This window comes from Physeter macrocephalus, chromosome 16 (genome assembly GCF_002837175.3).
Source record: "Physeter macrocephalus isolate SW-GA chromosome 16, ASM283717v5, whole genome shotgun sequence".
Classification (NCBI taxonomy): Eukaryota; Metazoa; Chordata; class Mammalia; order Artiodactyla; family Physeteridae; genus Physeter; species Physeter macrocephalus.
Genome location: NC_041229.1, coordinates 67,260,671 through 67,274,757, shown reverse-complemented (window position 1 = coordinate 67,274,757; position 14,087 = coordinate 67,260,671). Strand labels below are relative to the sequence as shown.

General features: G+C 43.6%; 1 protein-coding gene across 1 annotated transcript in view; it reads right to left on the bottom strand.

Moving 5' to 3' along the window:
• TEAD1 (TEA domain transcription factor 1) overlaps positions 1 to 11,493 on the bottom strand; it is a 33,447-nt gene extending 21,954 nt beyond the window's left edge. Inside the window, exon 1 of the mRNA XM_028500959.2 lies at positions 11,449 to 11,493. Within this exon, the coding sequence (XP_028356760.1) occupies positions 11,449 to 11,478 (30 nt within the window). The 5' untranslated portion in view covers positions 11,479 to 11,493. The remainder of the gene's footprint in view (positions 1 to 11,448) is intronic.
• Positions 11,494 to 14,087: the final 2,594 nt, after the last annotated feature.

Sequence of the window (14,087 nt, the reverse complement as noted above, 5' to 3'; positions counted from 1 at the left end):
CCGCGTACCGCAAAAAAAAAAAAAAAAAAAAAAAAAGAACAGGAGGGCTTCCCTGGTGGCACAGTGGTTGAGAGTCCGCCTGCTGATGCAGGGGACACGGGTTTGTGCCCCGGTCCGGGAAGATCCCACATGCTGCGGAGCGGCTGGGCCCGTGAGCCATGGCCGCTGAGCCTGTGCTCTGCAACAGGAGAGGCCACAGCAGTGAGAGGCCCGTGCACCGCAAAAAAAAAAAAAGAACAGGAGAATCTGTAGCTGACTGGTCATTTGTTATACATGTAAAAACAGATACTTCATTAACAAATTACAGCACCCAGAGGGGAAATGGTTCCTATTAAAGACTGGCTTACAAAGATGCAAAATAATTAATACAAGTTCCCACTCATTTAACATATTTTTGTGATTACTTAGTAAGTGAGGCTCATGCTAGAAACAATACAGGACTACAAGCCAATATGGGATGTACAGAAAATAGCTTTAATTCAGATAGAAAATAAGTACCATGTCAAAGGTACTCAGTTCGGACAATGGAAGCATTATTTTCAATTAAGGGTATTTACTTTCAGGATGGTTAAGATTTGAACATGCGGAGAAGGGCTGAGAGAATGCTTGCACAGAAGCAGCCTGGAGTGCTTCATTCTAGCTACACTGTGAGGACTAAGGAGACACAGGGAGTAATGAGTCTGGAAATGCAACAAGGGCCCAGGTAGAGGAGGACTAAGTAGGGGTATGGGTTGTATCCTGTAGGAAATGGGGACCTCTTGAAAGTGTTGACACAAGGCAGTGAGGTGATCAGAGCTGAGCTTCAAGGAGAAATGTCTCAGCGTGGTATAATGTTCACTGCAGAGGGAGGCTGGGAGGCTGCTTCAGCGGCTAGATCACTGACAGATGGTCCCCTTCCCTCAAATATCTACTGACCCTTTCCTGCACACTAGGCACTGGGTGTGGAGCTGGGGATCAACGAGTCCACACAGCTTATGATTTAGGAGGGGGGACACTGCAACAGAAATAAGCACTCCTGAGATGGGCACAGAGACATGAGAACAAACAGTGGGGAGGGAGCCCTTGTGGTCAGGGAAGCTTCTGATGATGATGCAGCTCAGATCCAAAGAGAGAAGAGCTGGCATGGGCCGGTGGATCAGGCTGTAAGAGAGTGTATAAAGGGTGCTCGGCCAGAAACAAGGCTGGAACAGAGAGAGCAAGGAGAGAGGGTAGCTGGGGAGGTGGGGGGTGTGTGTGGAGGGGTGCGGGGGAGGGTCTTACATCCTAAAACCAAGGGACATACGAGTTTTAAGTACATAGGATAGGGCCAGTGACAGTTTAGGATCAGATCTGCAATCCAGAAAGGCACCCCTGACCACAGCTTGGAGACTCGAGAAGAGAGTGAGAATGGATGAGTGAGGTGTGTCAGGAGGCCTGGAAGAAGTTCCAGATGAGGCATGGTACCTGGGCTACTAGGCTGGCTGCAGAGAAAGAGAGGGGGATCTGACACACCACGAGACTATATCTTGCGAGGTTTGGCATGTTTTGGCTAGCTAATTTTAATACCTTGACAGGCACTAACCGCCATGAAGACCTGAGTCAGCCTATATATATTTTTAATAAGGATCTGCATTTCAATTTCCCTCTTGAATTGAGTATCAGGAAAATCTCCATTTTCTTAGGCAAAACTTCAGATATGCTGGCTTCAAATAAAAGGACAATATACTTTATATTCCCTTTTCTTATGTGCCAAGAAATTCAAAGCCAAATTAAATGTTCAACTATAGTCATTAACTTATTCTAGGTACTTCTAATAACTACTAACAACCAGTGTCCAGCTCCTGTTACGGGATTCCAATCCACTTTTACTTGTACTTGTCCAGTTTTACACTATCATTTAGTATTGCTCCCTCACATTTTGTTTTTGGAATTTTATGGGGCATAAATTGCAAATAATTTAAAATGCCCAGGTGTGCCTTTTGCTCACATTCAAAGGTTTGACACTTAGCTCCATGAGAGAGCAGTTTAGTGGGGAACGATGGAGGTCTCACCCTGAGATCTGTATCTCAGCTCCTTAAAGCTGAAGAGAGGCCCGTGAGTCTACGTGGGCTCCAACCTCCAGTACAGAAAGATACCAGTGTATCCTAGGCACACAGGAGCTCTGACACTGGGTTGTCATCCAGCCTTCCAGGGCGGGTATCACCTGTTGTGAACTAAGAGAGGGCCTTTCAGAACTTTGAGCTGGTCCTGACACCAGCTGAGAACACAGAGCCCCAAGAAGTGGCTCGGGTGTTTTGCGGGGGTGGGATGACCAGTGATGTTCTCTGTGGGACTGATGCTTTTACTATTATGGTGTAGTTTGTGCCAACAAGGTTTAACTTTAAAAAAAAAAAAAAAAAAAAAAAAAAGTAAAAATATGCATGTGGTAAGGAAAAAAAAAAAAAAATCAAACTGTAAAAAGGATGTACGTTGTATTTCTACCCTGAACTTGCCAACCTCCCTAGATGACCAGTGTTATTTCTCAAGTGTCCTTTTAGAGATATTTAGCATTTAGATATTCAAACATACACATTCCCTCTTTTCTGCACACACTGTAGCATTCTTCTAAACCTGGCTATACATAAATAAATACTTCTTAGAATTCACATAGTACTGATATAGAATACCAGTTTTTAAAAGAACAGCCCTTTAAAAAACTGAACAGCCACAACTTTTTGGTGGCTGCACATTATTCCATTATACAGATGCACCATAATTTAACATGTGCTCAACTGATGACTATTTAGAATGCTTCCCAACAACAGCGCAATAATAAGTTAAGTGGAACAGGAAAGGTCCATTAGAAATTACTTTTACTTTGTTTTCATTCAATTTAAAAAAATTCCCTGCTTTGAAAATGAGAATTAATGGGCCATAAATACACTGTTAACTAATACTGCAATTTAAACAAACTCATTTTGATGTAATCAAGTTGCTGTGAAGGACTGGTGAACAATCAAAAACAGTCTGGTGTTTGTGGTGTAAGGGGTGGAGTGTGGGAAGGAGCACGGAGAAATTAGCAATGTGCAGGGGAGTCAGTAGGAGAGTACATGGGATCGGGTTACTTTTTAAAAACTATCAACTTCAAATTACATCAACTTAACCAGGAGGGAGGTTTCTTAAGAATTGCACCTCAACTCCCTAGGCACAATGTTTTCTTTTCTTTCATTTTTTTCAATGCTCCATTTTCCACTTTATTTACTTCAGTGGCGGTATTTTTTTATATACAATTTTTAAGGGTTACATTCCATTTACAGTTATTACAAAATATTGGCTACATTCCTGTGTTGTACAGTACATCCTCGAGCCTATCTTACTTACACCCAATAGTTTGTACCTCCCACTCTGCCACCCCTATATTGGCCCCCTGTCCCCGTACTGGTAACCACTAGTTTGTTCTCTATATCTCTATAATATATTTTGTTATATTCACTAGTTTGTTGTATTTTTTAGATTCCACATATAAGCGATATCATACAGTATTTATCTTTTTGTCTGACTTATTTCACTTAGCATAATGCAGTGGCAGTATTTTTGACAAGCAAAAGATTTACAATGTAAACCAAGTACGAGTCTTAAAATCTAAAGCAAGCATAGAAATAAATATACAAAATAATCCATCCATCCATCCAAATTCAAAATATTACCCAAGTTTATAATGCCATTCACCATAATTTGATGTTAGCAAAATTGCAGAAAATTTTCACAGCTTTTATGTTTCCACCTCTATGAGTTTTCATGCTTAAGTAATACTGGTGCTATAGCAGCGGCACACCGTAGATTTGACAGTTAGAGTGGATCTTTTTTTTTTTTTTTTTTGGCGGTACGCCGGCCTCTCACTGTTGTGGCCTCTCCCGTCGCGGAGCACAGGCTCCGAACGCGCAGGCTCAGCGGCCATGGCTCACGGGCCTAGCCGCTCTGCGGCATGTGGGATCTTTCCGGACCAGGGCATGAACCCGTGTCGCCTGCATCAGCAGGCGGACTCTCAACCACTGCGCCACCAGGGAAGCCCAAGAGTGGATCATTTTTAAGACCCCCTTCCCTTGACAAAATTATCTTCAGTAATAATCAGCACTGTTTCACCATTTTAGACTTTAAACACAAAAACTCTGAAAGTGGTAACAGAGAATGAAGTAACTCTAGTTCTACTTTTTCGTCTTTGTAACTACTGTGCCCATTTCCAAATCACAGAAGCAGCAGCACTGTGTGGACTGCAGCTCCAACGATTCCAAACGATTCCAAGTAAGTTAGAACTTACTCTAGAATATAAGACTGAGTCTTTAATCACGTGTTATTAAAGAATAAGTAACATAATGGATAAGCAATATAAGTGTGTTGGTTTGAAGCATATATATATGTGTGTGTCTATACATATATACGAAATAAAATATATATGAAATATATATATATACGAAATAAAAGCCCAACACTAATTTTACCAGTTGTTTAAGGCTTAGTCCAACAGAGGATTTTTTCTTTTTGAGGAATATTTTATTGATAGCATTGTTTAGAACTGTGGGCACAGTGTGATAATAAAAATGACAACCATTTTTAGATGGTTTTGCCATATAAACTTCTCTGCAATGAACCTCCTTTTTTTTTTTTTGTGGTATGCGGGCCTCCCTCTGTTGTGGCCTCTCCCGTTGCGGCGCACAGGCTCAGCGGCCATGGCTCACGGGTCCAGCCGCTCCGCGGCACGTGGGATCCTCCCAGACCGGGGCGCGAACCCGGTTCCCCTGCATCGGCAGGCGGACGCGCAACCACTGCGCCACCAGGGAAGCCCCCACCCCTTTTTTTTTTTGAATGAACCTCCTTAATGCCTGCACCTGGGGCAGACCATTCCCACCCTCTCACCTTTGGTTCACCACTGTCCCTTAGAATTCCCTAAATAATTTAATTAGTTTTAATTCAGAATGGATGACCCATAGGTACAATGTCAGGAAGTATCAAAAATGAAGGTATTCAATAATTCACATTATGAAACTCCACCATCTGAAACAATCTCAACAAAGTATGAGTTTTAAAGTTGTTAGGATTAACTTTTTTACATAAAATTAAAGTAGAACATACATTCAGAGAAGTGTACAAATCACAAGTTTACAGACTGATTAATTTTTATAAAGTGAACACACCCATGTAACCAGCACCCAGATGAGGAAATAGAACAGAAGCCCCCTCATCCATGCTCCCTTTCAGTACGATCAAACCCCCCATGTCACAAGAGTAACCTTCATCCTAAAATACTGTATGTTAATCTTGCCTGGTTTTGTGAACGTTTCACGAGTGGAATCACATAGTGCTGATTCCTCTGTTTAGTTCTATTTGTGCAGCATTACAGTGTGAGAGCCATCCATGCTGTGGTGTGTAGCTCATCTATCCCTGTCACTGTAGAGTTCTCCACTGAATGGACTATACCACCACCTATCTCTTTTACGGATGGACATTTACAATGTTTCCAAATTGAACCTATCATGAAGAGCGCTACTCTGAACATTCAGGGATACGCATTTGATGAACTCATGTGTGCACTCCTGTTAGGTGTTCCTAGGAGTGGAATTGCTGGTCATGAGATCTATGTGCATTTTCAGCTTTCATTTAGATAAGAGGAACAGATGATTTTTGAATTATCTTGCTTTTCTTAAAAAAGTTTGAGACAGGGGCTTCCCTGGTGGCGCAGCGGTTGAGAGTCCGCCTGCCGATGCAGGGGACGCGGGTTCGTGCCCCGCTCAGGGAAGATCCCACATGCCGCCGAGCGGCTGGGCCCGGGAGCCATGGCCGCGGAGCCTGTGCTCCGCAACGGGAGAGGCCACAACCGTGAGAGGCCCGCGTACGGCAAAAAAAAAAAAGTTTGAGACAACTTTGTATTTAATTATTAGTGTATATTTAATAGTTTAGATTTTAAAAGACTTCTCAACTAACAGTAAATAAGCAATTTGCTATTACAACTGCTTTGCAGTTACTTTTGAACATGGAAAATAATTACACAGCCATCCAACCATATCACAGTTGTTCTTTGGGAATTTTCTAGGAGGAGGTATTGATGTGAAAGATAATTATCTGTCAGCTGATGATATTATGATGATCCCAGAAAGAAATAAGGTCACTGAACTCCCGTGGAGCAAAGGTAATATCAAAGAAAGAATGCTAACATTAAATCAGCAACAGAGGAGGCAAACTCTGTAAGGAGTCTACGATTCGTGCTGAGTTCATTATCCACCCTCTCGACTCATTTTTCCCAATTGAAAACTCAGGGCAAACCTATTTCATATAGTTCTGAAGGCAAGAAAATGAGGGAAAAAAATGCTGGTATTAGACATACAAACTATTTTTGCCTAATCAGCTCTTATCTGATCACAGGATATTTTCTAAAAGCAAATAAATATAAAAATCCAAGAAACAGGGACTTCCCTGGTGGTGCAGGGGTTAAGAATCCATCTCCCAATGCAGGGGACATGGGTTCGAGCCCTGGTCCGGGAAGATCCCACATGCCACGGAGCAACTAGGCCCGTGTGCCACAACTCCTGAGTCTGAGCTCTAGAGCCCACGAGCCACGCTACTGAGCCCACGTGCCACAACTACTGAAGCCTGCGTGCCTAGAGCCCGTGCTCCGCAACAAGAGAAGCCACTGCAATGAGAAGCCCAAGCACCACAACAAAAAGTAGCCCCCGCTCGCTGCAACCAGAGAAAGCCCACGCGCAGCAACAAAGACCCAACTCAGCCATAAATAAATAAATAAATAAATAAATAAATAAATAAATAAATAAATAAATAAATAAATAAATAAATAAATAAATAAATAAATAAATAAATAAATAAATAAATAAATAAATAAATAAATAAATAAATAAATAAATAAATAAATAAATAAATAAATAAATAAATAAATAAATAAATAAATAAATAAATAAATAAATAAAAATCCAAGAAACAACTAAAACCCAGCAAACTTATCCTCCCAACAAATCCCAAATTCAAACGATATCCTATCCTCTGGGGATAAGCCAGCTGTTGGGGCCCAGGGCAGGCCGTTCCAAAATGTGCTGCAATGGCATACTTATTTTGGATTAAAGTTACTTAAGAAACAACCAATGAAAGAGGGACACTCTGACCCTCCCCTCGGTCTCCCTGAAAGCAGGAAATAAATCTCTCATATGAAAGGTATACTTCCTGCATCTGGAGGTAGAAGGACACCCTTATCGCCAGAGATAGAGAATTTAGGGCTGAGAAGCCTTTGAAACAAACCTTGTTACTTTAAAATTTTACTTCCCCAAGCCCATGCCCTGTTTAGACTTTTCACTAATTAAGCACCCCAAACCTACGTCTCTTTCTCCTGTGATTCCTCACAAATTTATCATTTATCTAAAAAGTATAATAGATGCCTGCTTCAGCCACTTCTTAGGTCCCATATCTGTGTGAACTCCATTGCCATGAATTAAAAATTTGTTTCTTTTTCTCCTATTAATCTGTCTTGTGTCAATTTTATTTTCAGTCCAGCCACAAGAACTCAAGAGGGGTAGAAGGGGAAATTTCCCCCTCCCTAGCTAGTCATGGGCCATGTTCTAAAATGGAAAACAAAAAACAAAAAAACAAGCGCCTTGCCTATGTGACTGGAGAGGGCAAGTCCAGGCAAACGGGCCCTTCTAAGGAGTCTTTGCCCATTTTGCCCTAGAACAGAGACCCTCCATATGAACTGGGTTCAGGGACCAGCTCCTTCTCCTACCACCTAAGGCAGGAGTCCTTTCTACAGCATCCTGACCTGCGCTGCCTTCTGGCTAAATACTACCTTCAGACACAGGGAAATCATTACTTTAATAAAATACTCACCATGTCCCGGGCAGACCTAATTGTTAGAGAGTTCTTTTTCCTGTTGTTATTAGTCTTCTATTGCTGCTTTAACAAACTACCACAAATTTAGTGACTTAAAACACCACCAATTTATGATCTGCTACTTCTGTAGGTAGGACATCCAATATGGGTCTCACCAGGCTGAGATCAAGGTATTGGTGAAGCTGTGTTCGTTTCTGGAGGCTCTGGGGAGGGATCGGACTCTTTGCCTCTTTCAGCTTCCACATTCCTTGTCTCTTAGCTCCTTGCCCCATTTTCAAAGCCAGCAACACCAGGCTGAGCCCTCACATTGCCACCTGTCATCTCTCTAGACCTTCTCTTGCCTCCCTCTCTGCCACTTTTAAGGAAACTTGTGATTTACCCACTCACATAACCCAAGATATTTCCCCGTCTGCTCTTAGCGACCTCCACTCCCCCTTTCCATGTAATGTAACACATCCCCTAACACTGTGATAAGAACTCGGACATGCTGATGCCTACCACACCCGTTAAGTTGCAATCGGCTTCCCAGCCGCTTCCACCTACAGCTCTGCCTTCTGGAATCACGCAGGCCTAAGAACACTGCTGTAAGACAATCCTGCAACCGTCTTTCATTTCCCCCCTCATCTCACCTTTCCACTCCCCTTCTCACCACAGAGTTCTTCAGGTCCTATTGCTTCCTAGGATCCAAGTTCCATGTTTATTTTTATTAAACTCCATCCTGACTTCAGACCTCCCTTCCATCTAGTTCAGAGACTTGAGAATCCTGAGTCTTCACTTGCCATCATCTCATCTCAGACACCTGACGGACAGCATGGACAGTTGTCACTCCTCTGCGTCTCACTTTCCTCACCTCTAACCTCAGAGAAGATCTGTTTCCAAAGCCCACCACTGTGATCAGAAGAGAGAACGTATACGAGACTCATCTGTACACTGAAACGTGCCACATAAACGTAAACGATGACCACTCCTGTCAACCCAGGGACTTCAACACAGACCTGCACAGAGATTAAAGACAGAGCCTCAAGTCACATCTCCAGAGGTGTGACCCAAAGTAGATGGTGGTTCATAATCAACAAACAAGATAGAAGCTTTCCCCCCAGAGCCAGTCTGAGCCCCAATCCATGCTTATCAGGTGAGCAGCACAGATGCAGCAATGGCTTTTTTCAAACAGAAAACTTAGTACTTTTTCTGACTTGTGAATTTATAACAAGCCTTAGGTTTTAGGCATAACTGCTCAAACAGGTACAAAATTACAATCTTTCCCACAAAGATATGATTAGAGATGTCAAGAAATTCTGCCTGGAAGCAAAAAAGGCCATCATTAATAAGTGTGTGGGGAATGAACTAAAAACTTGAGGATCTGTATGTGGGCAAGTCCTGGAAAACAGTGTAAGGTCGAAGTAGAAGCAGGTTACAATGCTAGGCAGAGAAAGCTGACTGCACCAGACAGCAAGGAAACAAAAAAGTGAAACATCAAATTTCCTCAAATTCTTCCCTAAATAATCCTTCTCTTACACACTTGTTACTTCTGCAGCTGAGACATGTAAGTCACAAGACAAGACTTCGGCTTGGTTTCTCCTCTGGTACCTCTCACTCAGCAAGCGTATTTGTTCATGGATGTGTTCCACTGCTTCATTTCATGTTTTTGAAATTGAAGAAAAAAAAAAAAGCAATATTCTTCAAAGAATGATTCTTCCCATTTCATGGGTGAGGAAAACAAGGCCTAGCCCAGTTATGTAGGATCCAGAGTCCTCTGAGGGGAGGGCTGAGCCAGGGAAGCGGCTCTGCAAAACCTCAGGCCTCTGGAAACCTGGCTCCAGGTGCCTGAAGGACAGGGAAATGAGCGTGAGGGTTGCCAAGGGCGGAATGGAATAGTGCAGCTCAGGCAGAGGCATTTGGCTGACGACAACTACTTTGTTACTGGCCTCAGAAAGAAAAGGCCTGCAGGAAGAAAGAGGAAGCAGATCAGTCCAAAGGCAGGGGAGAGGGCTTGGGCACCGGGTAGGAAAGGAGCAGGCTGCAGACACTCCCTTCCCACCGGCCTCTCCCTTCCACCTGGAGGGCTCGGAAGGGCTGGGCAGGAATTACTTGGTTGCAAAAATGAAAACATCAAGAGGATTGTCCCTGACAAGAGACAGTATAATAGGCACCGATGGATGCAAGGAGACGCTGGCATTTTCAAACCACCACTTTGAACCTCTCCTCTTCATCCTCTCCCAGCCATGATCAAAGGACCAAGATTTCAAATTGTGAAGCAATTTTTTCCAATGGCAGCATCTGGCTCCTTGGCAGGCAGCGCTGGGAGCCGGGCCCTGTCATGGGCGTCCATCCAGGCCTGCCACGTGGTGAGGCTCGGCCAGGCAGGGCACCACGTGGGCCTTACAGCTGCTCCCCCAGGCGCCGCAACAGCAGTCGCTCTGCCCTGGGCCGTGAGCCGGCAGGCAGAAGTGCTCCAGGAGGCAGCCCGGGAAGGGGACTCTTGAGGCTGCGGTCTGCTCCCCAACCCTCCCGCCTGACTCATCTGCACGCATCTGCCCCGGTGGCTTCGGAGGCCTGGGGTGCGGGAAGCTGGGATGACTGTGGGACAGTTGCCACGCACCCTCCCACCCCACCCCCACTGGGGCAGGTCGACTTGCATTTGGGGAGAGCGAGAAAGCTGCCCAAAGGGAAGGGAGCCTTTGAGGGTGTTCACTTCGGGCCACAGTGCCCCTGCCCGGTGCAACAGGACGCAGCTGTAGCTCTCCGGCCACAGCTGTTTTAAATAAGAATAACAGGCATAAACTCAGCACCGCCCCCTCTTCAAGTTACTTCCCACGAACTACGGCATATATTTACATCTACAAAATAGAAGATTTTAAAAAAACAACCACCAAGAGCCCCTTTATAGTGCAGATTGGCACCCCATTTGAATTTCATCAACATTTAGTACATCAAAGAATCTTGAAAGCTTGCTCTAATTACAATAGGCACCGCTTGAAAGACTGGCTGTTTGCATTGCAAATTCCTACAAATACTGGCATTCATTAAAAAAAAATGCAATTAATATCGCCCACACAACTTCAGGTAACTGCCACTGGTGACTTCACACAGTAGCTGGGGTGAAAGAGCGAAGGTCTCAGGCCCTAGTACAAAGCAGCTGCACAGGCCAGTTCTCTCCAATGGAGGCAGTTAATGAGTCCTGGGTGCCCAGCTGAGCTGGCCCTTCACCCAGCGCATTCATCTGGCATGCGAACATCGGCCAGAGACCACCTTTTCCAGACCAGAAAACAAGGCCTTTTTCTGGTCTGGAGTTTTTGTGCATGAACAGTCTTACATAGAACAATAACACCAAATCAATCAACTAATTAACAAGTGTAGAGTTGCCAAATAAAATAACAGGCTGCCTGGTTAAATTTGATTTTTATATAAACAACATACTTTTTCGTAGGGATAGGGACATACCCCTTTGTCCCAAAGATGGCATGGGACAGACACTAAAAAAGTATACGTTGTTTACCTGAAATTCAAATCGAACTGGGTGGTCTGAATTCTTGTTTGCTAAATCTGGCAACTCTTCTAACAATTCACCTTTAACAAAAAAGGATAACAAAAATTGGGACTTACCCTCAAATTTCCATTGCCGTAAGGAGACATCTTATGCTCAAAATATTTTTGAGTGGGAAAACAATGAAGCTGCTGAATAACACATGGAGCACAATCCTTCTTTTAGTAAAAACAAACGGTGTATGTACATTGTTTGTAGACGCATATAGAAAGTCAGGAAGGATACAGGGCTGGTGGCAGGTCGGTCTCACTTTTTCTTCCATAGTCTTTGGAACTGCTTGGAAAATTTAATAAGCTTCTCTTGCTTTGGTAATGCAAACAGTACATTACAATGGGGGTGGATGGGTAGCGTGTACCTTGCATCTCTACCTTCACAGGGAGAGGGAATTTCACACATCACCAAGGGTATAGGTCCAGTTTTAGACCACTGACCAAGATGCCTGAGGGGTTTATGACTATGTCTAGGTAATCCACTGACTCCTTGCAAAACTGGGTCTGGAAATAGGCAGCCACACCCTGATTGTGCCACTTCAGTTCTTTCTGTCTCAAGCTTTTCTTGGTGATGGTTACAGAGTGAAGCTAACTGTGCCTCCATGAACAGGGTGAATGCTGGGAGGTGCAGGTATACCACATGTCTGCTTTCCCCTGGGCTTCTGCTTAGCAGCAGCTCTTGGGGTCACAGTGGCTCTGCATCTCAGCCTGTAACCACGGCACGGAGCAGAGTTAAACAGCCCCATGCAGGAAAGAATGGACCCCTGACCTTGGCTTTGTTAGCAACCACTGAGCCCAATGGCCCAGGACAGAAAGCATTAGAGGAACAGCTGTCAGATGGATTCTCCCGTGAGGTTAAAGGAATTCCCCATTTAGATTCTGCCTAGACGTCCTGAAGAGTTCAAGGTTAAAAAAAAAAAAAAGTATCCGTGGTGGGACTGAGGTTCGAGGGATTGAGGGAAAAGCAGAGTGAGCTTCTGCTTCTAGCTTCCAGGCTGTCCTATTCTGCCTTATGTTTTCAGGGGATTCAGAAAGACTCTTTTAAATAAAGTCACTGCCATGGAGATCGCTTCCACCCTCAACTCTTCACCATTCTCCAGGTTCTGTGAGGCCCAGCGGGCCCCAGGACCTTCTGTCAACTCTCGGTAGGACTCCTGGTCTCTGCACAAGTGTCCACCTGCCCTGAAAACTCCTTCCCACTCCCCTTCCATTGATTAAATTCTTTCAGGATTCAGCTCAAATGCCACATCTTTGTGAGGCCTTCCAGAATGTTCTCAGGCAGAAAGAGCTCCTCCTCGACCTCTGTGCTTCCACATTTCCACTAGAGCCCCTATCCCACAGTGTGTCTGCCATCCCACACCAGACCCTAAGGTCTGCCTCTTACTCATGTCTGCTTCCCCAGCTTTCTAGGAGCAAAGTAGACATCAGTGAATTGACTGATTTGTTGAATGACTCACTGGTGATGTGTATATTCATTACTAATGCAAATGATTAAACTATTTCTATAAGAACCTAACAACTCCAGAGAGAGCCTGGAAAAGTTTTTGTGTGAATCTCTTGAGGTCTCCTCCTACCCGCTTTCAGTAAATTCCTTGAGAAATTTATTCAACAAACTGTCAGATGCCTACAATATCTGCCTACACTATCAGAGCTGGCCAAGTGACAGTTATAGGACCCCATGTACAGCAATTCCTCTAGGTGTACTGAATGAAATAACTCTTCATCAACTGAATTAAAAAAATAAATAAATAAAATAAAAAAATAAAAAACTGCTGAAAATCTGCTATATACATTGCACTGCTGGATAAACAAATGTTATGGATAGGATCCTTGCTCCCTGGGGAAGGCTTACAAAGTTTAGGGCACAGGGCTGGGAGAACAGGAAGGAAGCAATAATAGACAGCAGTCAATGCACAAAGCGCTAACAAGCTCCAGATATTTTTCTCATAAAATCAAACCAAAATGGGTTGGATGTGCAAGGTTACTGACCACCAGGCTCCCACCGAACCCCCATCCTTCTACATGAAATATCAGAACCTGCTATCCCAAGATGATCTTTCAAAAAAAAACACACCCTGGTGAAGATAATCATAGAGTCACAGTCTACCAAAGAGAATTTATCATGTATTAGCCCCACAAGTACCTCTGAATATGGTATTTCTTGCTAATCTTCCTTCCACTACATCATTCCATTACTTCCTATTGTTCACATAATTTCAGAACTTAACACTGTTGTGAGAAGAGACAGAAGTAGAGAGAAAGGGAAAGCTTGTTGAACTGAAAGGCCCTTTCCTTATTGAAAACCGTTTAAAACATGTGGGGAGCAAATTATTCCATTTTGCTAACGTCCTTTTCCATGAACCGCAACAGGGACATTTGGTTCCAAATGATAGCCTCAAGTCTACAATTCCAGCCTAAATCATGCAGAATCCAAACAGAAACAGGCTGAAACTCCGGAGGGGGTCTATCTGGCCAGTTTACATGTGCACCCAGTTTCTTCTCCCTAAATAAAGCCCAGTTGTTTTATTTATAGTGCCTGTCATTTTGTCAAACAAATGTCATTTCATTCCTACCAAGATAAAAACATCTTCTAAAGGCTCTTTCCAGATAATTCTCTTTCCATTTCTGTTTTATAATATCTTCTCACATCTGCTCTGGTTAGTAAAACTAGCCTTGCTTTTTCTTCCCCCAGAAAAATAGGTTAAGAA